The 25,263-nt window shown below is 46.4% G+C and overlaps 1 protein-coding gene across 3 annotated transcripts; it reads left to right on the forward strand.

Moving 5' to 3' along the window:
• The first annotated feature begins 11,949 nt into the window (after positions 1-11,949).
• Ndufv3 (NADH:ubiquinone oxidoreductase subunit V3) lies at positions 11,950-23,156 on the forward strand. Of its 3 annotated transcripts, none has more exons than XM_005323456.5 (4): positions 11,950-12,109; positions 13,287-13,407; positions 19,651-20,751; positions 22,893-23,156. In XM_005323456.5, the coding sequence occupies exons 1-4, from the start codon at positions 12,062-12,064 to the stop codon at positions 23,054-23,056; spliced, it is 1,434 nt and encodes a 477-aa protein (XP_005323513.2). In that variant the 5' UTR covers positions 11,950-12,061; the 3' UTR covers positions 23,057-23,156. The 3 variants fall into 3 exon arrangements, with proteins under 3 accessions (XP_005323513.2, XP_005323514.2, XP_021580955.2); XM_021725280.3 differs by lacking the exon at positions 11,950-12,109 and adding an exon at positions 12,213-12,644; XM_005323457.5 differs by lacking the exon at positions 19,651-20,751 and having other exon boundaries at positions 11,951-12,109.
• The last annotated feature ends 2,107 nt before the right edge of the window (positions 23,157-25,263 follow it).

Genomic DNA, 25,263 nt, shown 5'->3' on the forward strand with positions numbered 1-25,263 from the left:
ACCAGGTGGGACAATTAAGAGGCAAAAGGTATGTGAAGGTTCTGCCCCCATGAATGGATTAGGGATTAGATGAGTCTGTTACAAAACCCAAGTTGCCTATGTGTCTTGGATATTCACCTCTCATCCTGGGAGCCCTGAGCTGCCTCTAGACTCTGCAAGTTCTCACCAGCAAGAAGCTCTCACCAGATATAGACCTACCACCTTGGACCTCCCAGCATCCAGAGCTGTAAGCTGAATGGATCTTTATTCTTTGTAACTTTCCCAGTCTCTGGTATTGTATTACAGTAGCAGAAAACAGACTAAAACCATGCTAATAACTTCTTGCACTAAATTCCCTCTGTCATAAATACCTGCAAGGACTTCTATTTTCCTGATTAGCTCTGTCTACTACACCCACCCAATCCCTGTTCAAAGTTCTTCCTCATTTGCAGCAAGTAGGGGAGTTCCTTAGAACCCAGTTCCTTCCAATGAGGTGAAAGCAGAAGATGGGAGTAATAAGACTTCTGTTTTCCTTGCAAAAAGAGATAGCAGGATAGAATGACCTCTGAGAGTTGGCAGCCAGGACGTACTTTGTGAGTGTTTGTGTGTGTGTGTGTGTGAGTGTGTGTGTGTGTGTTCATTCAAGGCTCATTGATCTGGACACTGTCATCGTTCTGCTCAGTAGTTCTTCAAATGTGGTCATTCTATCCTGCTCCTGCTGCCCACCCTGACGTGCCAGGTATGAGGAAAAAGCCCACATTTGAAGAACTACTGAGCAGAACGATGAGAGTGTCCAGATCAATGATCCTTGAACACACACAGAAACACACACACACACACACACACACACACACACACATCCTGGCTGCCAACTCTCAGAGTTCTCACAGCGTGGAACAGAGTAACCCTTCCTTTTCAGCCATTCTCAGACATGTTTTCTGATACTTGCACCCAAGTTCATTCTCATGGGTAAAGTTACGAACATACCACTGGTGAAAAATAACAGCTTTGTTTCTTCCTTTCTGTTTTAGTCATTTTTTTTTTTTTTGCTATTGTGACTAAAAAATGTGACAAGAACAGTTTTAAAGGAGGAAAAGTTTATTTGGGGCCCATAGTTTCAGATGGCCAACTCCATTGCTCTGTGCCCCAAATGAGGCAGAGCATCATGGTGGAAGAGTGTGGAAGAAAGCAGCTGGGGACGCGGCACCAGGAAGCATGCAGAGAGCGCTCCCCTCGCCAAGACCAAAATGCAAACTGCAAAGGCTCCACCCCGCAGGGACCCAGTTCATCCCTATGAGCGGGTTCATGCCCTGATTTGGTTGTAACTCTCATACACTTTCTTGCATGGTCTCGGTCTCACACATGAACTTTTAGGGGACACCTAATAAAACCTTACACTTTCTAAATTCTGATAGATTTTTCTTTTCTTTTTCTGTTACCTATGAACTGAAATTTTTCATTCCTCAAATTTGGGGCATTAGTTTTTCAAATATGTATTCTTTATCATCTTTTCCTTCTCCTTCTGGAACTCCAAAGAAATAGGTATTAAACCTTTCAAAATTGTCCTGCTGGTTCCTAAGAGTCTTCTCTTGCTTTCTTCACCCTCTTTCTCTCTAGTCTTCAGAATGAATTATTTCTGTTGACCTATCGTCATGTTATCTAACTCTTCCTTCTGTTGTCTCCAATCTCTAGTAAACCCATCCAGTGCAGGGTGTGTGTGTGTGTGTGTGTGTGTGTGTGTGTGTGTGTGTGTGTGATTTTAGATTTTGTGTTTTTCAGTCCTAGACTTTTCACTTGGTGCGCTTATATTCTGTTTCTTTAATGAGATTTCTTATCTGTTCATTCATTGTGAGCAAAATTTCCTTTACATTCTCTTTTTTTTTTTTGGTGGGGGGGTACTGGGGAATGAACTCAGGGCACTCAACCACTGAGCCCATCCCCAGCCCTATTTTATATTTTATTTAGAGTCGGGGTCTCACTGAGTTACTTAACACCTCATTGTTGATGAGGCTGGCTTTGAACCCCCGATCTTCCTGTCTCAGCTTCTCAAACCACTGGGATTACAGGTGTGAGCCTCCGTGCCTGGCCTGCATTCTTTATCTTACTTTATCAAAGTTCTTCTCTGCAACGTGAGAAAGCATCTCACCGACTATGATGAGTTTTATGTGTCAACTTGACTGGGCAAAGGGAAGTCCATAGAACTAGTAAAACATTATTTCTAAATGTGTCCATGAGGCTGTTCCTGGGAAAGATTTAGCACTTGAATTAGTTGTGCTAATTTTACTCACTTCTTGGTCATATAGTAGGCAACCTCTTTTTTATCTAGAAACAAGAAGTCCCAAAATGAGGCTCATTTGTCCACTATATACACTACATATACAGCAAAGCAAAATGCACAGACACATGGAAAACTGGTATCTGGGAATGTCCAGGAATGGATGCACTAGCATATCACCTTTTGCAATCACTTGGCCTCCACCTCTTCCCCGGCACTGAACAAGTACAGAAGATATCATCCTGCTTACAGAGGTGGGTCAACATCTCCATTCCCCAAAGACAATATTTCATATGGATTTTAGCAAAAACATATTTACAAGTGGTATTTCACTACCTCTACATTTCACATACATCAGGACTTTGAAACATCTGGATAGGCTAGGTGTTTCAAGTAAAAATGTGATTTGTCCACTGTGTACACGACAATCTTGAACAAACTGCATACATGTAACAATAGTTCTAATTTGAAAATGTCTTCAAAATATGAGTGTCTGGCTCTTCACGAACCTAGTGGTCTACAGTGCTCAAATTTTCAGAGGACAATCTTACCTAAGAAATTTAACACAAAATGTACCAAATTTATGTTTACTAATTCTACTTTTGTCTTACTCTGGCAAACTCTTTAGCATCTAGAAACACCAGGTGTTGATTAGGACTCATTTGTCCTTTATGGACACTAGGTTCACAGCAACGCGAAACAGATACGCAGTCGTGAGGCTACTTGTGCCTCCTTGTAAGCTCACTGGTGGGGCACTCCTTGTCTTTCCTCCTCCTCTGGAGAACCAGTGCACAATGTGTACCACTCAACTGAACAGGGATGTAGCTATTTCCCCAAAACAACATTTCATAGGATTTTAATTTTTTTTGCTGTGCTGTGGACAGAACTCAGGGCCTCACACCAAGCACTGTATCACTGAGCTACCTCCCCAGGCCTTCATAGGAGTTTTAACAGAAAGAAATTCACAAAATGTGTTACATTTTATTAATTCTACTTTTAACACCTATTACATACTTCAAAACATCTAGAAATACCAGGTGATTCAAAAAAGCACTTAGCATTGCCAACCTTATACAGCAATGGAAAAAATACACACACAAACAATGGCTACGAGGGCAAAACATCCCTTACACGTTACTCATATGGCACAGGACCTTCTCTCCTCAAGGCTCCATGTCACCCATTGAACACGTGTGGAGGAGTGCCATTATTCCTGGTGCCACTCCTAGAGGGGGTCTCACAACTCCATTTCAAAGTCACCTGCAGAAGACACTTGTGTTCTGTTTTTTTACCAAATGGGCATTTATCTTCTAACTCTATCACACGTTGGCAACCTCTTCACTTCTAGAATGGCCAGATGTAGCAAAAGCTGAAAGCAGCTTTTTCATATTATATACACACAGCTGTGGAGAGCAGGCTGGGCCCTACTCAGGATTCAGAATGGCGGTTTTACCTTCTTTCTGTTATTTGTGGTTTTAGTCAATTTCTGCATCGCTGTGACCAAAACACCTGACAAGAACAACTTTGAGGAGGAAAAGTTTGCTCAGGTCGCACGGTCTCAGAAGTGCAGCCCACAGATGGCCACTCCATTCCTCTGGGCTCCAGGTGAGGCAGCACATCATGGGGGAAGGGCCCAGTGGAAAAAAGTAGTTTAGCTCGTGGTGGGGTCAGAAAGCAGAGAGGAAGAAGGAAACGGGCCCAGGGCAGGTGCACGGGTCCAGGACTCACTCTCAGTGGCCCGCCTCCTCCAGCCACATGCCCCCTGCCTACAGCTACCACCCAGTCAGTCCAGCCAAATGAGGGTGACCTGATTAGCTCACGGCTCTCCAAATCCAGCCATTTCACCTCTGAACACTCCTGCATCCACAGGGGCTGTGGGGCACACCTTATATCCAAACCCTAACATCTGTATGTTTCTTTTGCCAACCAATCCCTCGTGGGACGAGACCCTGTATATTATACGGAATTTGCCTTCCCAGCAATCTTTCACCCTCAATCTGCATGAATCAGAGGGGTGCACACCTTCTAGCATCCAAGTTGGGTTTCATTCCAAATGATTTGCTCCATGGCATAAGCCAGACCATAGCAGAGTAAGTGTTAAGTCTCTGTTCACAAGTCTTTGGTATGGATGCTGAATTTTATCTATATTGCCAAATGGCTTAATCTATTTGAAAAAAAAATTGTATATGCCCAATTATTTTGCTAATTGTCCTTTTACTCATTGAATTCCTTATTTAATGAATGAATCCTGCTGACTATGCCAATTGTTGTGAGCAAACTATGTCATTAACATAGACCAAACACATCTGTATATTCCACGGTGTCAGAATTTATCAAATAACAGTAAATTTACATACTACACCACTTTCATGGATGGCAGTCCACAGGACCCTCGTGGGCCACCTGGCAGTCACAGGCTGGGCAAACACAGGCTCTTTCCCTCCAGTCTCCATCTCCAGGATCTATGTCACTTGAGTCACACATCGTACTTTGCACGGTGATATATAAATAGGTCACAGGAGACCAGAGGGTTAAGGCAGTTGGGGTTTGCAGACTCTGAGCCAAGAGCCCAGGCAGAGAGAAAGGTAACTGCAGAGTCAGGGTCCCTACAGGTGGTCAGACTCTAACAAGCCAGTTCCAAGAGTTGTCAAAGCAGAGGGTCTGGGCGGAGGACGGCAGTTTCAGTTTCAGAGCATCAGCTTGGAGGGGGTCATGTGTGGTTGTCACAGGCAGGAGAAATGGCTCTCTGCTGAAACCCAAGGACAGAGATTCAGAGGTTCGACACTGTGGCAATTTCCTGGGTAAGACCCATGACAAGTGACAAGGTTACATGGTCAGAGTCCTACTGTGTCATCTTGAGGGGTTCCTCCTTTTGTGGGTCTTAGGAGAGGTTGATAAGCACCCATGTCTGGAGTTCCTGCTATGATTTGGGATGACCACCCGTCCAAGTGCTCCTGATTCAGTTTGATAACTTGGCACATATTAGTTATTTATCAAGTTGTGCCTTTTGGTAGTGCCAGGCAGATGGTGGTTGTTTACTTGTACAAACAAGGTGTGGAGTCACCCTACCTTGGCATGGATACTCAAGATGAAGTAGCTGATAGCAAACTACTGTTTTACAGAATGGAGTGACTCAGCATTAGGCCCAACCTGAAAATTGCTGTTCTATAGGTTACAGAGTAGCTCAGAGCAGAGTAGCTCAGGCCTACTGTCCACAACAGGCTGCTACAGATGGCCAACAAATCTTCCCCTTGGCCAAATGTCATATGTTTCTCTAGCATTTCTCTCTATGGTAGAAGGAAGAGCAGTCCCATGATGGCCACCTGTTGCCAACTGGTCTACCTGTGCTCCTCTGGGCTTCGCTCACCTCCAGTAATAGGGACAGACCGATGCAAGTGGTGGGAGCACAAGGTTAGGGAGTGATTCTATGAAATGGCCCACTGTGCTGACCCCATATACTTTCTTTTCCAAGCAGCAACTTACCTGCAGCCCTGTCTGGCTTACGTGGACAGGATATGTCACGTAAGGACTGAGGATGTAGCTCAGTTAGTAGAGTGTTTGCCTCACATGCACAAGGCTCCAGGTTCGATTCTCAATGCCACACACACACATGCACACAAACTACCTGTTATATGCAGGCTGGAAATAATGTCAAAATTCCAGCAAGAGGAACCCAAGTTACTCTGAATGGGGAGAATTTTGTGACCCTTTATACAGACCAGATCCTGAAACTCAGGGATATAAGGATAACTCCTCCTAACCGTAAAGCTGTAACAACATATGGTTAAGAATCCACATAGAATCAGACAGCATGGGTCAACATAACCTAGAGTAATCATGGCAGTGTGGACTTGAGAGTCTGATGTCACCTTGCTTTCAGCCAAAAGTCAAGAGATGGACCTGGGCAGGACTCTCTAGAAACTTTTCTGGGATCCCCCAAAATCTGGAGTGCAGGAAAAGCATATCATCCCTCTCCTCTCTGAGTACCCACTCTCTCCCCCGAGAGTGTCCCTTTTCCTTTTTTTTTTTTTTTTTTTTTAAATATTTCTGACATGGGATTCAGAAGTAAAGATTTCTTTTTAAGAGAGAGAGAGAATTTTAATATTTATTTTTTAGTTTTCGGTGGACACAACATCTTTGTTTGTACGTGGTGCTGAGGATCGAACCCGGGCCGCACGCATGCCAGACGAGCGCGCCACCGCTTGAGCCACATCCCCAGCCCCTCCCTTTTCCCTTTGATAAACTCATGCCTATTACTCTAAGTGACATGTCCAAAACCTTTCTGACTTGACCACAAGCATGGGGTTTGAAGGTGGGGGCGGGCAGTCTGTGCTACCTAAGTATCCTAGAAGGCCCCAGCCCCATAACACTGGGCCTTCATTCCTTGCTGTGGGACAAGGTAAGGTCTTGTCTTTGACAGAGCAGACACTACAGGGCCCTGGTCTGCGCAGCTCAGATGTCTAAAATGGCTGGCCTTTGGGCATCCATGAGCCTTCTGTGTTCACCTGCCATCCTGGTCCATTCTTTGCCCCACACACTGTGGCCACTGGGGGTGCCTTGTTCTTGGCTCCCCCTGGGCCAGAGATCCAGCAACCTACAGGGTCTGGGCTCCAACATCCTCGTCATGAGGGTCAGGATGGACTGAACTGGGCCTGGTGGGCGAGTAGCCACAGAAACCTAGAGTGTGCAGGGCCACCTTGTCCCTGCCCAGCTCCCCAGGAAGCCTAAGGGCAGGGGAGCAGGCCACACTTTCTTACTGTACTCTACCAGAACTCATTCCATGTGTTTTAGAACAGTTTCAGGTACATGGAATTTAACTTTCCTCATTTTAACTTGACCTGAAAAATCTTCTAAATTTACATTCTCTGCTGAGATATCCATTTAAAAAAAAATGTAGTCGTGGATGGACAACATGTCTTTATTCTGTTTATTTTTATGTGGTGCTAAGGATTGAACCCAGTGCCTCCCATGTGCTAGTCAAGCACTCTGCCACTGAGCCACAATCCCAGCCTGAGACACCCATTTATATTCTACCTAAAAAAAAAAATCATACTCAGTAAGGCATAATACATCTGACTACCCTAGCCAATATTCCCCTGACAGTGCTGGGTTCAGGCAAGTCAAGAAAGTACTCTACCACTGAGTTGCACTCACAGCCCAGAGCTGATATCTTAAAATCACAGTGTGATGGAAAGCACTAAAGAGATCTTAATTTAAGATACATAATAAAATGCTTTTCATTTACATAAGATAATGCCATGACATATCTTCTTTGAGGCTTAACAAGAATTCATGCATTTGAACTGAGGTGCAGAACTGAGGCCTGAGAGTAGACAGGGTGATATCTAGTGTTTTTACTTCTCTCTTTGGCTCCACAGCTTGAAGTTAAATGGTCAGGGTATAGACCCAGTGATCCTCCAGTTATACAGTTATTTTAAAAAGAAACTTAAGCTGGGCATGATAGTACAAGCCTGTAATCCCAGCTACTTCGGAAGCAAGGCAGGAGGATCTCAAATTCGAGACCAGTCTTAGCAACTAAGCAACGCCCTAAGCAACTCAGTGAAACCCTGTCTCAAAATCAAAAATTAAAAGAGGGCTGGGGTTGTGGCTCAGCGTTAGAGTGCTCGTATAGCACATTCGAGGCACTGGGTTTGATCCTCAGCACCACATTAAATAAATAAATAAACAAATAAATAAATAAACAAAATAGATTGTGTCCAACTACAACTAAAAAATATATATTTAAAAAAAATAAAAGAGCTGGTTATGTGGCTCAGTGGGAAAGTGCCCCTGGGGTCAATTCCCAGTACCCCTCCAAAATTTTTTTTTTAATTTACCCTTAGGAGACATGAGAAGGTATTTGTGATTTATAAAGCAATGAATATGTATATTTTTATCTAAAAATCCTGGGTCCATTGCTTGCTAGTGCTCCAAGAAAAGAAGATGGTGCCTACAGGAGCTCTGGGTAGAGAACTAACAACTGCAGGAGTGCCTCTGGGGCAGCACAATCTCGTCCAGTCTTCTGATGATTGGAACTTACAGTCATCCTCCACAAACACTCGTGAACCACCCACTGGCCTCTGCTACTTTGATTTTTCTGCAGTAACTTTAATCTGACTCTTGAAGCTGACCTTGACCTTCCCACTCTCTCTGGCTACTGTGGTTTGGATCTGGAAGGTCTCCAGCAAAACTCACGTGTCAGGAACGCAGTAAGGTCAGAGCTAAGTGAGCAGATCAGGAAGGCTGGGATCGCCTCAGAGGACTAACCCACGTGATGCGAATGATCTGACTGGACCTCTGAGCGGGAACAGTAGGCAGGTGGGGCACGGCTGCAGGAATTAGGTCACTGGGAGTGGCCTTGGGGACTGTATCTGTCCCTGGCCTATATCTTCTCTCTCTCCCACTCCTCTTCCTCTCTCTTCTTTCTCTTCTCTACTCCTGTCTCCCCCACCCCTGCCTTCCAGGCTGCCATGACCAAGAAGCTTTCCTCTTACCTTTACTACGCCCTCCTGCCATGATGCTCTGCCTCACCTCAGGCCCTCACCTCACCTCACTGGAGTCAGCTGACCTTTGACTGAGATCTCTGAAACCATGAGCTCAAAGTCATCTTCTCCCCCTCTAAGTTTTCCTTATCAGGTGCATGGGCCACAGTGATGCAAAGCTGATGAACACACTTGGCCAGGTGCTGCGTGGGCCCACATTGGCCTCCCCAGAATGCTGCTTCAGCACCCTCGTAGGACCAGCTCCCACCAGTCTCAGGCACTGGTCTTAACCACTGTTGTCATGGTTACCTTCACAGTGTTAATCACAAGCCTTCTTCAAAAACCATCAAGACAGCTCCCTATGCTCCGTCTGCCTCTTCCTCCCAGGGCTCCTCCTCAACTGTATGCACCCTTCTCAAGCCAGCCTGGCTGGTGACCACATCCCATATCTATCAATCTGTCCATTTTCTGTTGCTGTTCAAGAAACCTTATGGCTGGATGACTTATATAGAAAGATGACTGTGCAGCTCCCAGTTTTGTAGGCTGAAACTCCAAGTGGCATAGTGCCAGCTCTGGCAAGGACCCCTCATTATGTCACATCATGGTGGATGGCATCACCATGGGAACACAAGCTAGAGGGCGAGACCACATGGTAAGGCAGGAAACCAGAGAGCAGGGAGGAACCAGTCTCACTCCTTTTAAAAAAAACCCTCTCATGACTAACCAGAGTCCCATGAGAACTATATTAATTCCCGCCAAGGGCAGCATCCCCCAGTGACCTAATAACTTCCCGCTAGGACTCAGCCCTTAAAGGTCCCCTCACTCCCACATCACCATGCCAGGACAAAGCTTCTAACACACAACCCTCGGGACAAACTACATACAAACCATGCACAATTCCGACAGGCAAAGTGTCAGGGGCCGTCATGCTGAGTGACCAGCATTTTCCTTCCCGTGATTGGTAGAGGCTCTGTTGGTCACTTTCATAGCGATCTGGCCACATTCATAGTGGCCCTAGACGGCTGCCCCGATCCTCAAAGTAGCAGAATGTGTCTTCATGCATAGGCATGTCTTCATGCATCCCCATGGATCGAGCTAAGCTCACCTGTTTTTTTGTGATAGTACCCCCTTGCCCTGTTTGAGATAGAATGTTCCATGGAAACTCCCTTCGTGTGTCCCCTTCTCTTACTCTGCCCTTGGGTGTGGCCTTCCTAGATGTCAGTCCAACCTGCTGACAGCAGACATCATGAAGCTAGACTCAGCCCCCTGAATCCTCACCCCTTGCCTCATTTGAATGGCTTCTCTTCAATAAAAGGGGTCAGCACACGCTCCCTCTCTTTTTCTACAGACCCTTAAGGTCAGAGGAGCTTTAGAGAACCCCAAAGAAAAGGGTCTCTCTGTCTCTGTGTGGTTATTTTGTGCAGCCCAGTTCCCCTGAAGTGACCCTGAGTGTTTTAGTCACGAGGAATGCGACAGGCAAGGTCTTTATTTGTTCTTGAGTCTTACATCTCTAGAAAGATGTCTAACTGGGGCTGAATGTGTCCTCCTGGTGGTGGTGTGGGAAGTGGGGCCTCCAGTTACCACAGAGAAGGTGATGTGAGTCTTCCAAGTCCAGCACAGGTTCCCCAAGTGAAAGCTGTGGCTGTCACCTTCAGGTTTTGTTTATTTTTGGGTACCGGGGACTGAACTCAGGGGCACTCGACCACTGAGCCACACGCCCAGCCCTATTTTGTATTTTATTTAGAGACAGGGTCTCACTGAGTTGCTTAGGACCTCGCTATTGCTGAGGTTGGCTTTGAACTCTCCATCCTCCTGCCTCAGATTCACTGCCAGCTGCTGGGATCAAAGGCCTGAGTCACCACACCCAGCCTGTCACCTTCAGTTTTGTTATTCACTGGTCAAATGAGCACACCACACATAGACAAGCAGGGACTGCCCCTGGAGACAGCGGAATTAATCTGGTTTTGAGAAAGAGTCAATCCTTGTGTTAGCATGTTTTACTTTGTTTTCTTCTTAAGAACAAAGGACTGTCTTCTGACGGTGACCCTAAGTTTGTCCTCTTTGCCTTCCAGGATGGCCACTATTGCATTTACTCCAAGCCAGATTCTGCTTGGATGCAGGTCTGAGTCTAGGGACCTCTGTTTGCCAGTATATCTTGCCACCGGCAAAACAAATCTCCAGCTTTGTCAGGGATCCCTTTTCAATTGAATTGTTGGTGGAAGGGCCTCTTCCCCGTGGAAGTTGGAGGTGTGACAACATTCATCTTCCATGAAATATTTATGGGGCACTGGACATGGAGTAGGGGAGATGAGGCAGGAGACCACTACTCAATGAAACATGAAGGAAGCTGATAACTAATAACACCTACTCCACAACTAAACTATGCCCAATGGGTGGTGGGATGTTTGCACTGATAAATTTTTAGGTAAACTAAAGCATTAATTTCCAATCTAATTCTGGTGTTAGCATTGTCTTGGGCCAAAAGCAGGCCTGTTCGTGCAGGGTGGACGATGACTGGTGACCACATTGATGGTGTCTGATCAGACTCCGCAGTTGTAGCTATGGAAGGAGACCAGGCACGTGGTATGGACCCAGAGATATGGTGCTGAGGAGCTTTAAAACCCACAAAACGTTCGACGTCGTCGTGACGTGAACCTGTAATCCCAGCAACTCCAGAGGCTGAAGCAGGAGGATCACAAGTTTAAAGCCAGCCTCCGCAATTTAGCCAGGCCTTAAACAACTTAACTAGCCTCTGTCTCAAAATTTAAAATAAAAGGGCTGGGGATGTGGCTCATTGGTTAAGCCCTGCTGTGTTCAATCCCACTGCCAAATAAATGAGTCCCACAAAACACAAAGGACTTTCAAATAGGACCATTAATGCTACTAAGGGCAGAACTGATGAGGCTGTGCACCTGGGAAAGTTTTCAGATTTAAGATAGGAAATTGGCAACGAAGTGAGATAAAGGGGAAAGCCAGATCCGTTCTCCGCATACTGCGAGAAGAGGGGTGCAACTCCCCCCAAACACTTCGGATCTTCACCGGGCCCCAACAGCTGCGCGAAGGGCACCTTGCACCGCGGGAGCCCGCACACTCGATCCTACCAGGTCCACATCTGCCCGGGGCGGGCCGCTTTGCGCTGAGGCCTGCGGTTGGTGGACTCTGGCTGGGGGTGGGGCCTAGCCGGCGGCTGGAGATGCGCGCGCAGGCCCTCGCCCCGCTCCTCCTGCCCCGGGATTGGTGAGCTCCGGATCCGGGGCGGTTTGGGGACGGCGGGTGCGCGCGCGGGGCGTGTCTGCGGTGCGACCTCGGCCTGCGCGTCTCCGCCATGGCTGCTTCGCTGGTGCTGCGGCGAGGACGAGCTGGGCCGCTGAAGGTACGGAGGAGTTCCCCGCTGCGCGGCCCGGAGCGCGAAGGGGCCCGGCGAGGGCGCGCGCCGGCCGCACCCGCGGACCCCTGGTGCCAGGCTGTCTGGGCTCCGACGCCGCCCGGGCGAGGTGGCCCCCTGCGCGGCGCCGCCCCGGCCGGGCCGGGTCACCTGGGGAGCTGCGGGCAGGTGTGCATCTCCCCGGGCGTCCCCGCTGCGCACGGCGTGGAGAACCGCTGTCCGACGGTGACTCGTGCCACCCGCGCGGCTCCCGTAAGGACAGTGCCCATATTTAGCCGAAAACCAACCGTGATTAAGTGAAATAAGGGCACTGGCTGACCCGGTGGCCACTGAGGAGGAGGTCACCCCTCCGGGCAGTGAAAGATCGCCTTCTCTGTGAAAAGCTGAGGCCGCTAGTTTCATTTTAAAGTGGATCTTATTATGAAAGCGGTGTTTGCCTTTCCCCTTTTTGGAGCTGGGATTGAACCCAGGCCTCAAGCGTGCGTTCCCTGTCACTGCGCCACACGCCCAGTCCCCCGAAGCAGTAAGTAGTCACTGCTAAGTAAAGTACAGGTGAGGGAGGAAACCATAGTCGTGTCCACTGTTTATTTACTCCTTTAAGTTCCCAACGTTTTTTTCCGTTTTGCGTGTGCATATACTTTCCCTGCTTACAGTCAGGAGCCAAATGTTTTCACGTCTTGTTCTATGGCCAGCATCTAGAGCATCTGACTGTTTAACACGCAGGCCTTATTGATTACCTGCTGAGTGGATTCACATGGTATTTTTCATTTCTGTTGTAAGTACTTCTGAATCAATTATTTATGTACATCATTTTAAATTGCAGATTGTATTTTTTGTTTCTAAGTATAGAAAAACAGTTTATAAAAAGAACAAAATGTATTTTGAAAGTTAACGGAGTCGGAGATGACAAGAGTGTACACAGGAGGACATCCTTCATTATTAACTCAGATGCTAACAGTGATTATCCTTGAACCTGGGCATTTTCTTGTTGCAACTTTTTTGTATTTTCTAACGTTTCCATGATATACATTTATTATGGAAATTGGAATAACCTCTAGTTCCTTGAACATTCATGTGTAGTAGTAATATGTAGTATTTATATGTTGTAATAACTGTTATAAATGATAATACTCTAAATATCCATATTTATTAACTCTCTTGTCAGACTATGCTCCTAGAAGCACGAGTATTTCGAGGATTTGCCTCTACAGCTTCTCTCTGTGCAGAATCAGGGAAGAATGAAAAGGGACATTCACTAAATCCCAAGAAGCAAAGTCCACCAAAAAGTAAGATTTTAATGATAATCATAAGGGACAGAGAATGCCAAGTAAATACCTAGTCAGCCTTCCATGCATGCAAATGAGGTTTATTAGCTACATAACTTATGGCTCTTCATCCTTACCATGTCCAGATCATAGTCAGATATGAGGGCTGTGACAGACCAAACACATGAGAAATGGTACTTTGACTCACATCAACCCGGAACTGGTCTTTTTGTTTTCTAAACACCCACCTCCAACAAGTGGTACCAAGCATTAGTCCTCTGAAGTAATTCTGTGTCCTCACCATGGACCTCACTAGTGTGAGGTAGAGCAACTACACCCTCATTTTCCTCCCCAATTTTGATAGACCTTTTTTTTTTCAATTTATTTGTATGCAGTGCTAAGAATCGAACCCAGTGCCTCACACATGCTAAGCAAGCGCTCTACCACTGAGCTGCAACTCCAGCCCCTTTCCTCCCCAATTTTGACTTTCTTCTCTCTCTTTGAAACCCTGTGGTGGTTCCCCAGTTTGCTCCATCACAGACCAGGATTGTGGGTATCATTTAAGGACTGTGGAGAAGGAATTAATAAGAGCAGGCAGTGTTCCACTGTGACTCCTTCTGCTAAGGCACAATGTCTGACCTGTTTCCAGCTCTTTACACAATCCTTTTGACTTTTACCACTAGTTTTTAATTTTGTTTCTCCTCCCTGAGTACTAATGTAACATGTCCTTATTGAAGAGCAAAAAGAAATGCAGCAGTGAATTTTAAATGCTTCTCTTCTGGGATTACTTTTATATTCTATTCTCTACTCCCCTTCCCCCTCTTTTCCTTTCTGCAGTGCTGGAGTTGGAACCCAGGGCCTCATGGATGCTTGGCAGGCACTCTGCCACTGAGCTATATTCCCAGCCCCTTGTTCATCATTGATGATTGATCATGATCTAGGTCCACTTAATTTAGCTTTTATTGATGAAAACTTAGTTTACTCTAGAAAGACTGTGCAGTATTACTATCTTTGCAGGTCTTTGATCCTCATATGGGGTTGTAGAATGATAATTGAATTTGGTCTTCCTTTATCAAAATACCATTTCTTCAGTTTGAGTGTCTGAAAATGTCTAGATTCTTTTGCTTGTGGTCTCCTTGACCTGCACATAGAACATTTGGGGGTTTTAAAAGTTTGCACCTGTAGAGAGTGCCAGCCCCACTTTCACACTGCCCACCTGGGCCGGGGAGACTCACCATCTTGGTAGTTTCTGCATGTCCTATTGACCTGAGGCCTGTATTGCACAGGAACTTTTTAAAATTCTATCCTATACCAGCCTCATTTTTAAATCTGATGTTCTTTTCCATCTGAATGCATTTTTTAAAATGTATGTGTTAAACATAAGAACTCTTCTTTTAGTAAAAATAATCTCAATACCAGTACCACGCCTAAAAAATGTTTGTGACGAGTATGTCAGTTATGACACATGCCTGTAATCCCAGCAATTTAAGAGGTTGAGGAAAGAGGACCTCAAGTTCAAGGCCAGCCTGATCAACTTAGTGAGACTCTGTCTCAAGATAAAAAATTAAAAAGGGATAGGGATGTAGTTCAGAGGTGTAGTGCTCCTGGCTTCAATTCTCAGTACTTAAAAAAAGAAAGTTACATTCTGTATTACACTTTTTGTTTGTGCAAACCCATTTTTTACTTATGGCAGTACCATCATCCTTTCCTTTGGTGAATTGTAACCTTGTGTCAGTAATCCTACCTCATAGATTTATGAATCTGAACTAAGTGAATTTGAAAATATCATGGCAGAGCCCAGAGCCTCCTATTTAGAAATGTGCTTCCACATCGTCAGTGGGAACCATGTGCTCTGTCCTGGGACGGTTGGGGTGCCATCATGGGATGGGAATGCTGAGCTGGGAGCTGGCCTTGGGCCCCTGTGGAGCTTTTGTCGCTAGCTGTGGCATCCTTGCGGGTGTCTGGGCCTGGGTCCTTCCGGCTTGAGTGTCCAGTGTGCTCCCTCCCTGGGTGTTAGGCTCATGGGCATGTGATAACTGTGAACTTCATAAATGACCAGGGGCTTTTGGGTGGGAGACAGCTTTCAATTGTTTGGGGTGCATATTACATTTACATCTCATAAAGCAATCTCTGTACAAAGAAAAAGAAAGAATGCTTCTAAACTGACGCACGGAGCCTGCATTTCCCCCAAAGTGTCAGTGGTAGGAAAGTGTAAGGTTCGGTCATTCTTTTCTCCTCCATGGTACATTGTCATCTTAAACCCTCCTACCCGAAGCTGGCTTTAGCAGCTCTGGTAGAAGTTTTCTGCATGCAGATGGGGACCCTGAGTACTCACCCTGGGGTCACATCTCTAGCCACAGGGTCTGGCTGGGCTTGCCTTGGGCTACAGAAGTTGCTCTGTCTTGTTCTGGAAGTTTCTAGCTTCTTTTTGCACATGCTTCCTGAGGGAAGCAGTAGGTGAGTGTCAGTCCAGGGTATCCTCCCAGGGCCCCTCTTGGGGAATGTCTGGCTCTGCAGGTTTGTCATCTGCTGGATCCTTTCACCAAGCTGAACTTTGAGTCAGTATAAACCGTTGGCTGGGTAATTTCCGCGTGGCTTTTTAAAGAGTTTGCTGAGAAACCAAAGTTGATTGGCCATTCCAAGTCCTATCTCAGGTTTAAAAGTGAGGATATTTGGAAATAGAGATTTGATGTATTTATTTTATAGCCATAATACCAAGTGCTCTTCTGAGCACTTTCCCCTTATTATCTGTGTGTCCACAGACAAGCCTGTGTGTGGATGCTGCTGTCACCCTGTGTCACCAGTGAGGCTGAGATGTCACAGAGACAGTGGCAGGGAGTCTCGGTTTGCCCCCAGGCATTATGATTCATAGTCTATATCTTATTTACTATACTATATTGCTGCTGAAAAATCTCCATTCTCATGCGTTTGTTAAAAGAAAAACTTTTTATGTCAAATACCATATAATCACCCTATAAAACCTAAGTAACTTCAGCCTTCTATGTCATGTTTAGATGACTTTTGCTTCTGAATGTGCTTTGTGTGCTGAATTAGTTTTGTGATCTGTTGAAAAGATTTGGAAGTGTTTTAAGGTGACTAATCTGTTTAAAATACTATAGTCATCCTTGCTTTTGCTAAAAACCTGAAGGTTATTCCCTCACTTTTCAACCAAGCCAAAGAGAGAATCAAGAAGCTTAAGTTCTGTTTTGAGAAGAGAAGTGTGAGGAGAACTGCTCCCTGGTGACCACAGACCTTTATCTCATGCGGCTTCGTGGTCTTGAGAGTGGGCTATGAGATGGACCTGCCCCATGAGGCTTATTTAGCAGCCAGGCATTCTGTTACTTTGTCTTTGAGGAAAGCCACTGTCGCATTGTCAGAGGTTATCACAGTCTGTCTCTGGACATTGAATGAGAGCAAGCACTGGGGTGAATACCTCTGTTCAGAGCAAAGACCACTTTTCCTTGATGTGATAGAACTGTCTTCTAGGCGACATCAGTTCTCTACTGTGAAACTCAGACCTGGTGGGGACCCTGGGCTTGCTAGTTAGGGATGCAGGCAGCTACAGATCAGCAGACAGGTTTCCTATTGAGCCATGCAGAGGAGGCTGGCCTTGTGCTGTGGCAGGGCAGACACACTGGCTCTTGGGAAAAAGCAAAATCTGTTCCTGTCCTCTGTTAGCCTTTCCCTGGGGTGTTCTCAATAGCTAACTGGGACAAAAGAAACTTGAATGCCTTTTGTTTCATATAATGAAATTTCCTTTTTTTGTCTTTGGGTTTTTTTGTTTTGTTTTGTTTTGTTTTGCAGTGCCAGGGATTGAACCCAGGGCCTCAGGCATACTAGGTGATCACTCTACCACTGAGCTACATCCAAGCCCTTAAGGTTTCCTTTTCAAATAAAATATCTAAGTTATATCATTGTCAGTCCCATCTGAAATGTTCTTTCCATTTTCTGGAGGTAATAAATCGATTTATAATGTAGGTTGGGTTGTTTTTGCTTTGTTTTGTTTTTTCTGCTAAGGACTGAGCCTAGGACCTTGTGCTCGGCTGGCACTCTTATCACCGAGCTCTATTCTCAGCCCCAGTGGAACCCAAGTTTTGGGATGAAACTTAATTCCCCCCTTCTGCTGGCAGGTGGGGTTTGGGTAAGGCTGTGGTCCTCTGCAGCTCTCAGTGGCTGGCCCCGCCCACCCTCCAGTGTTGCAGCAACCCCAGGAGTGCACTGTCAATTTCTTCTTTCTGGGTTTTTAATCTTGTGAATTCGAAGAATGAAATCCATAGACCAAGATGAGTGAGTGTAAGAGCAGCATTTTTAGAGAATAGAAACAGGAACAGAACTCTTGCAGTGTCACCATTAGTCTGGTTTAATAACATTACAATTTTTAATATATGCAAGGGATAGGGAAATAGCTCAGTGGTAGAGTACTTTCCTAGCGTACACAAGGCCCTGAGTTCAAACCTCAGCACCTCACATACGCACAAGGTCTTGGTAGATTTTGAAAGATTCAATCCTTACCATCTTTCTATTCAAAATAGCCCATGTAAGATAGCCTTATTTTTAATTTTATTTTTCATACTTGGAAAATTCATTCAAGTCAAAATAGAGATGAATCAGTAATCCAGGTGAGTGGCTGGCAGGGTTTGAAGGCCGGAGCATCTTAGACACAGCTGTTAGGAATTTCTGAGCTGGGCAGCTGGGTTCAGAGAGACACAGCAGAAGCCAGTGTGCACTACCCCTTTGCTCACCTTCCGTTCAGCGTGACCTGCAGCTGCGTGTGCACTCTGAAAGTCCCCTGCACCTGCATCAACACCTGCTGGGGTGGGGTTCCGAGTGCAGGGTCTGAGTCCGAGGTTCCTATGTGGCTTGTTGGGCATGGTGGTGGTGGGCTGGGGTGATTACAGCAGTCACCCACACTAGCCCTCGGGTCGTTTTTCCTCACAGTGCTGTCCCCCTCTGGCTGGCCCGCGTCCAGTGGCTGGTTCTTTTTTCATTTTTGATTGTTTGTTTTTAATATTTACCTTTTAGTTGTAGTTGGACACAATACCTTTATTTTATTTACTTATTTTTATGTGGTGCTGAGGATCGAACCCAGGGCCTCACATGGGCTAGGAGAGCGCTCTACCACTGAGCCCCAGCCCCAGCCCTCTTTCTCTTCTTTGATCTCACCATATCAGTCTATTAGTCATTGGTTCCTGAGCTCAGAAAACCCTGCTGGGTACTGCTAAGCCAGAGTGGTTGGGAGGACAGGTTTTACCCTAGAGAAGTAGGATAGATCTGTTTTCAGTACAAAATAGGCGCCTGGCCTCCAGGAATCTGGATATAAGTCTGCTCACCCGTAATAGTTTTCAAAGTTTTGTTTTAAGTTTGAAAGGTAATTTTAAGAATGTGTCTTATACTTTTCTTCTGATTTATGTGGTTAGAAAACATTTATTACTAGCTGACAAAATTAAATTAAATTAGCTCTAATTGATATATTACTTGATTTCATTTTTTTCATCAATGACCATGAAATATAAGACTACTTTTATTATATTAGTACTTATCTTTTTTTTTTTTGATGCCTATGATATTACATTATTTAGACCTTTTCAGTATCGTAGTACTTTTTTTTTTTTTTGGCTCAAGAAATCCCCAAATGACCTATGTGACTGTGAAGGACTTTTCTTCCTTTTCAGGGCAGTTTTACTTGAACTGCACCATCCTCTCCCACCACCCCCTCTCACACACATGCATGTGGGGACCCCAGTCCCTGCCGGGCTCCTGTATGTACTTTCACTGTTTGGTTGGGTTTTTTTGTTTTTGTTTGTTTGTTGTTGTTGTTGTTTTTAATATTGGAGAAACACCAAATATTTGCTTGATTTTAGGGATTCAAGGAAATATGCAATTATAAAACTTCAGTAGTCATCTAAAAATATCTTTGTTGGATGAAATAGTTTAAAAATAACCATAAACAGAGAAGCCATTAGTGTAGAAAATGCATGCAGTTTGTTATTCCTGTTGGTTTAAAAAAAAAGAAATCTCCATCTTTAATGTTTTCAGCAAGAGAAGGAAGTATCTCCAGTTCTTAGCTGCCAAGCACACAGCTTGGTTGTGTCACTGGAGAGCCTTCCCGGGAGACTTCCCGGGGGACTTGTCTTCGGTTGGTTACACTGAAGGTGTTATAAGTAATGGGTTGATATGCAGTGAAATGTCAATGACTTTGACTAATGAGTTTAAGTTGTTTCATTAAATAGTAAAAATAACCTTCCTCTTTATGCCGTTTCCTAGATGTAGTGGAACCAAAGGAGAGGGTCAAGCCACTAACCCCCCAGACTGCAGCTGCACCGCCTGACAGCCTGTCTCCACCCCGTCCTCCCCTGCCATGTGGGAGCAGAGGCGGGACACTAGCTAGCCCCCACCCCAGTGGCAGCAGGCTGCTCTCAGAGGAAGGGCCCCTGCAGCGTTTTTCGAGGAAGACTTTGGTAGAATTTCCTCAAAAGGTCCTGCCTGCATTCCAAGAACAGGGTTCTGACTCCAAGGTTCATCAGGTTCCTGGGCACCAGAGGGACGACTCGTCCTCCTCCTCTTCCTCCTCCTCCTCCTCCTCATCCAGCTCCTCCGATTCAGAGTCTGACGAGGAGGGGGATGTCCCAGAAGTTAGTCCCCCAGGGGTGAGCAAAGGCAAGGGACAGTTTTCAAAGCCAGAGGCCACCCGCCCCTTTGAGAAGAAAGACCCCAAAGCCACGGCATCTGCAAAAGAGAATACTGGGGTGCAGAGGCCACCCGTGGATGTCACCTACCCAGGGCAGCCCCATCCGCTGAAGAAGACGGGGCCCTCCACCAAGTCAGTAAAGGACAGAAAAGAAGCCAAACCAAAACCCACCACACCCAGCTCACAGGCCAGTGAAGAGATTTTGAAGAAAAATGTAAAGAAAGAAGAATTGCAGAAAATATTTAGTTCCAATGAGACAGATGAAGAAAGCCAAAAGCCATTTGATGTTCAGGACACTTTACCTGGCCACACAAAAGCTGGACCTTCAACACAGCAGAGTGGCCGCCCAGTGTTCGCAGTGCAGACAGAGGAGGCCAGGGCGCGGGATCAGCTGCCAGCTGCCGCCCCTGGGGCCCAAGGCAGACGCCTAGAACCTCAGGTGCCTGGGCCTGGTGGGAAAGCCTCTTCTCCCCCAGCCAGAGAAGAAAACGTGGGGAAACAGGTAACGGAAAGACACTCAAAGGCCAAAGGGGGCATCTTGGAAGATCAGGTACCAGTGAGAGACGAGAAGAAGGCAGACGTCTCTGGAGAGAAGGCCGCAGGACCACAGCCTGAGGAGAGGGGCCAGGCCACTGAAGACGCAGCGCCCTGCAGGGAAGCCCAGGGCCACACACAGGGTACACTCGCCTTGTTAGACTCTATCCTTTGGGGTGGCTAGACTCTAACACACTATTCTGAATTTCTGCTTGCTTAGAAAGAAATGTTATGTTAATCAGCATCTAGTAGAAACTAGGCCTTCAATGCCGTCCAGCTAGGCAGAGAAGTACAGATTAATTACAGATAATGCACATCTTTATACAAAATCCTAAAATATTTTACTTTTTCTGATAACATTTTTAAAATTTTTTATTGATGCATTATAATTATACTTAACAGTGGGATTCATTGTTACATATTTGTACATGCACACAATATGACAATATCATTTTTTTTTTTTTTAATGAAAGAGTGTGCCCTTGGCACTCTGGACAACCTCTTAACCAGCATAATTTTTGCAGACTGTCAGTTTAGCATGGCCACCCTTAACCTTCCAGGGCATCCAGATGTCTATTTTGTGACCTGTGAGCATCCTTGGTCTCCCATCTAGCTTGAGTAGGCAGGAGTGAGAGTCATAAGGGAGTAGTGATAGTCTTGAAGTGAACTAAGCCAGCGATTGCCCTGAGCACCCTCAGGCGTGAGGGAAGGTTCGCAGTTAGGGGCTGAAGCAGTGAGTGTCACTCGAAGACAGCTGGGGACTGCAGGGTTTTCTTTTCACAGGACATTTCCTTTTCTGATTTACCTAAGAAACACAACAGGCTTCCTGAGGAAAGCAGTGCATCCCTTAACTGTTACATTTCGTGAGCATCAGACCTTGTAGGATATGATGTGCTGTGGGGGTGCGGCCAGATGTTAGCAGGAGGGCCTCAGTTTTAGGATCTGTGGTTCAGCAGGTTCTTTAAAACAGAGCATCGCTAGCAACACCTTCTCCTTCCTGTTTCTGTTTCATCCTTCTGGAAGCCTCCCTGCCTCATGTGCATCGCCTGGTGCGCTCCTGATGTGGTCACAGGATGAGTGTTTGCTTCCCTTTCCACCAGCCCTCTTACGTGAGCTCTAGTGCCCTGCTTGCCAGGCTTCTCCCGACCTCAGGCCCTGCCTCTCCTCGCGCTTCTGCTTTCATTCCTCCCCTCTCAGATGGAGGTGCCAAAACCCTCAGGGTGAAACTAGGACGTTGAGATTTTCAGACTGCAAACCAACTTGCCAGCCTGGGATGTAGCTCAGTGGCAGAGTGCCTGCCCAGCACAAGCCAGGCCCTGGGTTCATCTCTAGCAGTGGGGTGGGGGGAATCTCTTTGCCCCCTCAGTTTAGCATGGCCACTGTGGTCATCCCCTTGCGTTAGCCAAAGGTGTGTGTACAGCACACTGAAGGGCTTTGGCTTGTAGACTTTGGAAGGATGTCAGTTCTTAAGACTTTTTTTGTGAGAAACAGAGCTTTTGGCATTGGTTAGAATAGTAAAAAGTTTGTGTGCATTATGTTTGGTGAAGCACAAATAGAAGTTGAGATGGCCCAACCTCTGATTCCCAGGAACTTTAGAGTCCATGGAAGTCCTGTTGCCCCATGCAAGGTTTATCCTGTCCTGTCGCATGTGGTGTGGCAGAGGAGCAGTCCCTTGTGCTTCAGCCAACGCTTCCAGTTTTACGGTCACCAAGTGCCAGAATTCTCCTAATCTTCTAACAGACTGGCAGGCTCACTTAGTTCTGCTTAGGGAAGTGTTCTTCTACAAATAGTTTATTTCTAGTACAGACAGATTTCTGATAGAGGTAGTATTCTTTCCCATGCATCTTCATGCAAACTGAAAGTCCTGTAATGGTTCTAGGCATTTTTAAACTTAAAATCTGGGGCCTGGAAGTACACAGGGTGAGATGTTAAGTCGTTATTATTTTATTACCAGGACAGAGCAGCGTGGTCCCCTCCTCTAGTGGGCTTGTGATGTCAACCTGGGGCAGTTTTCAATGGGTGAGGTCAGGGAGAGGTGAACATTTTATATGGCCCAGTGACAGCTTTGTCCCCAGGTGGTCGTGTAATAATTATCACTCCTGAATGGTTAGGGCCACAGTTTTCGAATCACTTTTCAACTAACATCCTTGTCTTGCTTTTGAAGGTATGGTGCCTCCGCGGACTTTCCTTTCTAAGTAGACAGTTCCTTCGTCACAGGTAGGATTGGTGGAAGCTGCTGGGATGAGTCTCCGAAAGCCCCTCTTGTCCTGTGCTTCCTCCGCAGAGCCCGCCCAGGCCCCAGCGCCCCCCAAGCCAAATGACACCACCACCTACAAGAACCTGCAGCATCACGACTACAACACGTACACATTCCTCGACCTGAACCGGGACCTCTCCCAGTTCAGGATGCCTCAGCCCTCTTCTGGACGTGAGTCCCCTCGGCACTGAGCCCTCTTCTGGACGTGAGTCCCCTCGGCACTGAGCCCTCTTCTGGAGTGACCTGGCCTCCTCGTCTTGGCTGCAAAAATAAAAATCACTTGATTCACAAGCCCAGAGTGTGTCGTTGGTTCCTTTTTAAACTCCCCAGTGAATGGTACACAGACAACACTGTGCTGGCAACTCATTCTCACGTAGGACATACTCAGGAATGTCCACTTGTGCAAGGAATTCTTCATTGTAAGGTGAGGACCAACAGGACAAGTCCACGGAACTAGAGAGTGCTGGGTGAGTTGGCAGTAAGCTGATTGACATGGAGGTGTTGGTAATGGCAGTAGTGACTTCGAAATTTATAGGCCTGGTTTTGATAAATTAGAAATAACCTTAAAATTTAAACTACTGCATTGCTAAGAGCCGTGGTATTAGATTATAGCATCTTATTATCAGAAAAGGAGCAGACTGATTTTGTTCTGTTGGGTATCACGTAGACTCAGGGATGTTTTCAGTGGTTAGATTAGAGCAAGGTGGATGTTTTGTATTGTCCAGGGCAGCTGTGCCCCCAAGTGGCCATGGGCTGGCTCTGAGCTGCTGTAGCCCTCACTATGCACCAAAAAGCGCTGGTCACTGCTCTCTGGAGGCCAGGTGAGTCACACAGGCGGGCCGCTTACCCACATTTTGCCTTGCTTTCCTTTTATGGTCTTGTGTTGAGCCCAAATTGGGGTTTATTTCATTTGGATTCTGATCCTTGGCCTCTAGGCCACCTATAGCAAACTCAGTTCAGTGACGTGACTCACAGTCCACATTTCTGTAATCCTGTGTTTCTTAAGGTTCGTCAGGGATTCCAAAATAGAAAGCAGTGTTGAAAGCAGGTATTGAGATCATCTACCTCAGACTTTATGACCATCCTAGAGGCTTAGCAACTCAACAAGTTTGTAATAATCACCTTTTTATTATAAAGTAATAAAACCACATTCCCAAAAGGAAAGCTGACTCTTGAATCAGAAGAAGGCTAACTTTGGAACCTGCCTGCTGGGCTGACTGTTGCCGCCCCCCTGCGGTGGCTACACTGGATGCAACCTCTTAGACATCCAGTCCCTTCTTGGGGGGTTGTGGCTGGCTTAATGGCTGGCTTCTGGGGCCAAGACCCCTGGAATCCTGGCACAGGGCGCTTCCCTGGGTACACAACCCTGGGGTGGATGAGGAGGAGGTCTGCACATGCTTGGAAGAGGAAGATTGAGGCTTGAGCAGTTCTCCCCTTGGAACTGGCCCTGGCTCATCCCGGCCTCCCTGGGTCACACCCTCGCAGTTCACCCTCCTGGACGCTCTTGTGATGGCCCAAGAAGCCTATGTTCCCCAGAAGTGCTGCCAGAAACACCTGTGAAATGCAACTCATTTTGTGTCTTGAATTTTGAGACAGAGTCTCTCTAGATTGTCCAGGCTGACCTCAAACTCAGTCCTCCTGCCTTGGCCTCCTGTCACTGGGATCACATTGGCCTTCATTTAGTGTTGTATTACTTTCTTAAGATGGATTCCAGAAACTGATCTGATGAACTAGAGTGTAGACACTAGTGTTTCCTGCTGGATTTTTAAACCACTTTGAACAAGGTCATTATTTTGCCTCTTGGTATATTTCCCTGTCCCCTAGACGTCTGCTCTCATGCCTAGTACAGATGCCCGTGCTCCAGAGGAGGCAAACCTCTGCCAATGACAGGTTCCTGCCCTAGTGACTCCCCAGGCACTGAGAGCCTCAGCATTTTTTTTGTGGGGGGGGGGGGAAGGCAGGTACCAGGGATTGAACTCGGGCACTCAACCACTGAGCCACATCCCCTGCCCTATCTGGTATTTTATTTAGAGACAGGGTCTCACTGAGTTGCTTAGGGCCTTGCCATTGCCAAGGCTGGCTTTGAACTCTCTATCCTCCTGTCTCAGCCTCCCGAGCGCTGGGATCCTAGGTGTGCGCCACTGCGCTCGGCCAGCCTCAGCCTTTCTGATCCTGCTTTAAGCCTTGTGTTTGTATACTTTGTTCTGCTGCTGGTCCCAGCTCGGTTCTGAAGCCAGGCGAGGCTCACTGGGTCACAGCGCCCCTGGCAGAATCTGGCCTGGCAGGTGCTGTGCACACAGGAAGCAGGAAAGGTTTGTGAGGTGAGTTCAGCACCACAAAGCTGGTTACCCCAGAGAAATGGTAGAGACTGACTGTTCTGTTGGAGCTTTCTCTAAGG

The sequence above is a fragment of the Ictidomys tridecemlineatus genome, chromosome 3 (assembly GCF_052094955.1).
Source record: "Ictidomys tridecemlineatus isolate mIctTri1 chromosome 3, mIctTri1.hap1, whole genome shotgun sequence".
Taxonomy (NCBI): domain Eukaryota; kingdom Metazoa; phylum Chordata; class Mammalia; order Rodentia; family Sciuridae; genus Ictidomys; species Ictidomys tridecemlineatus.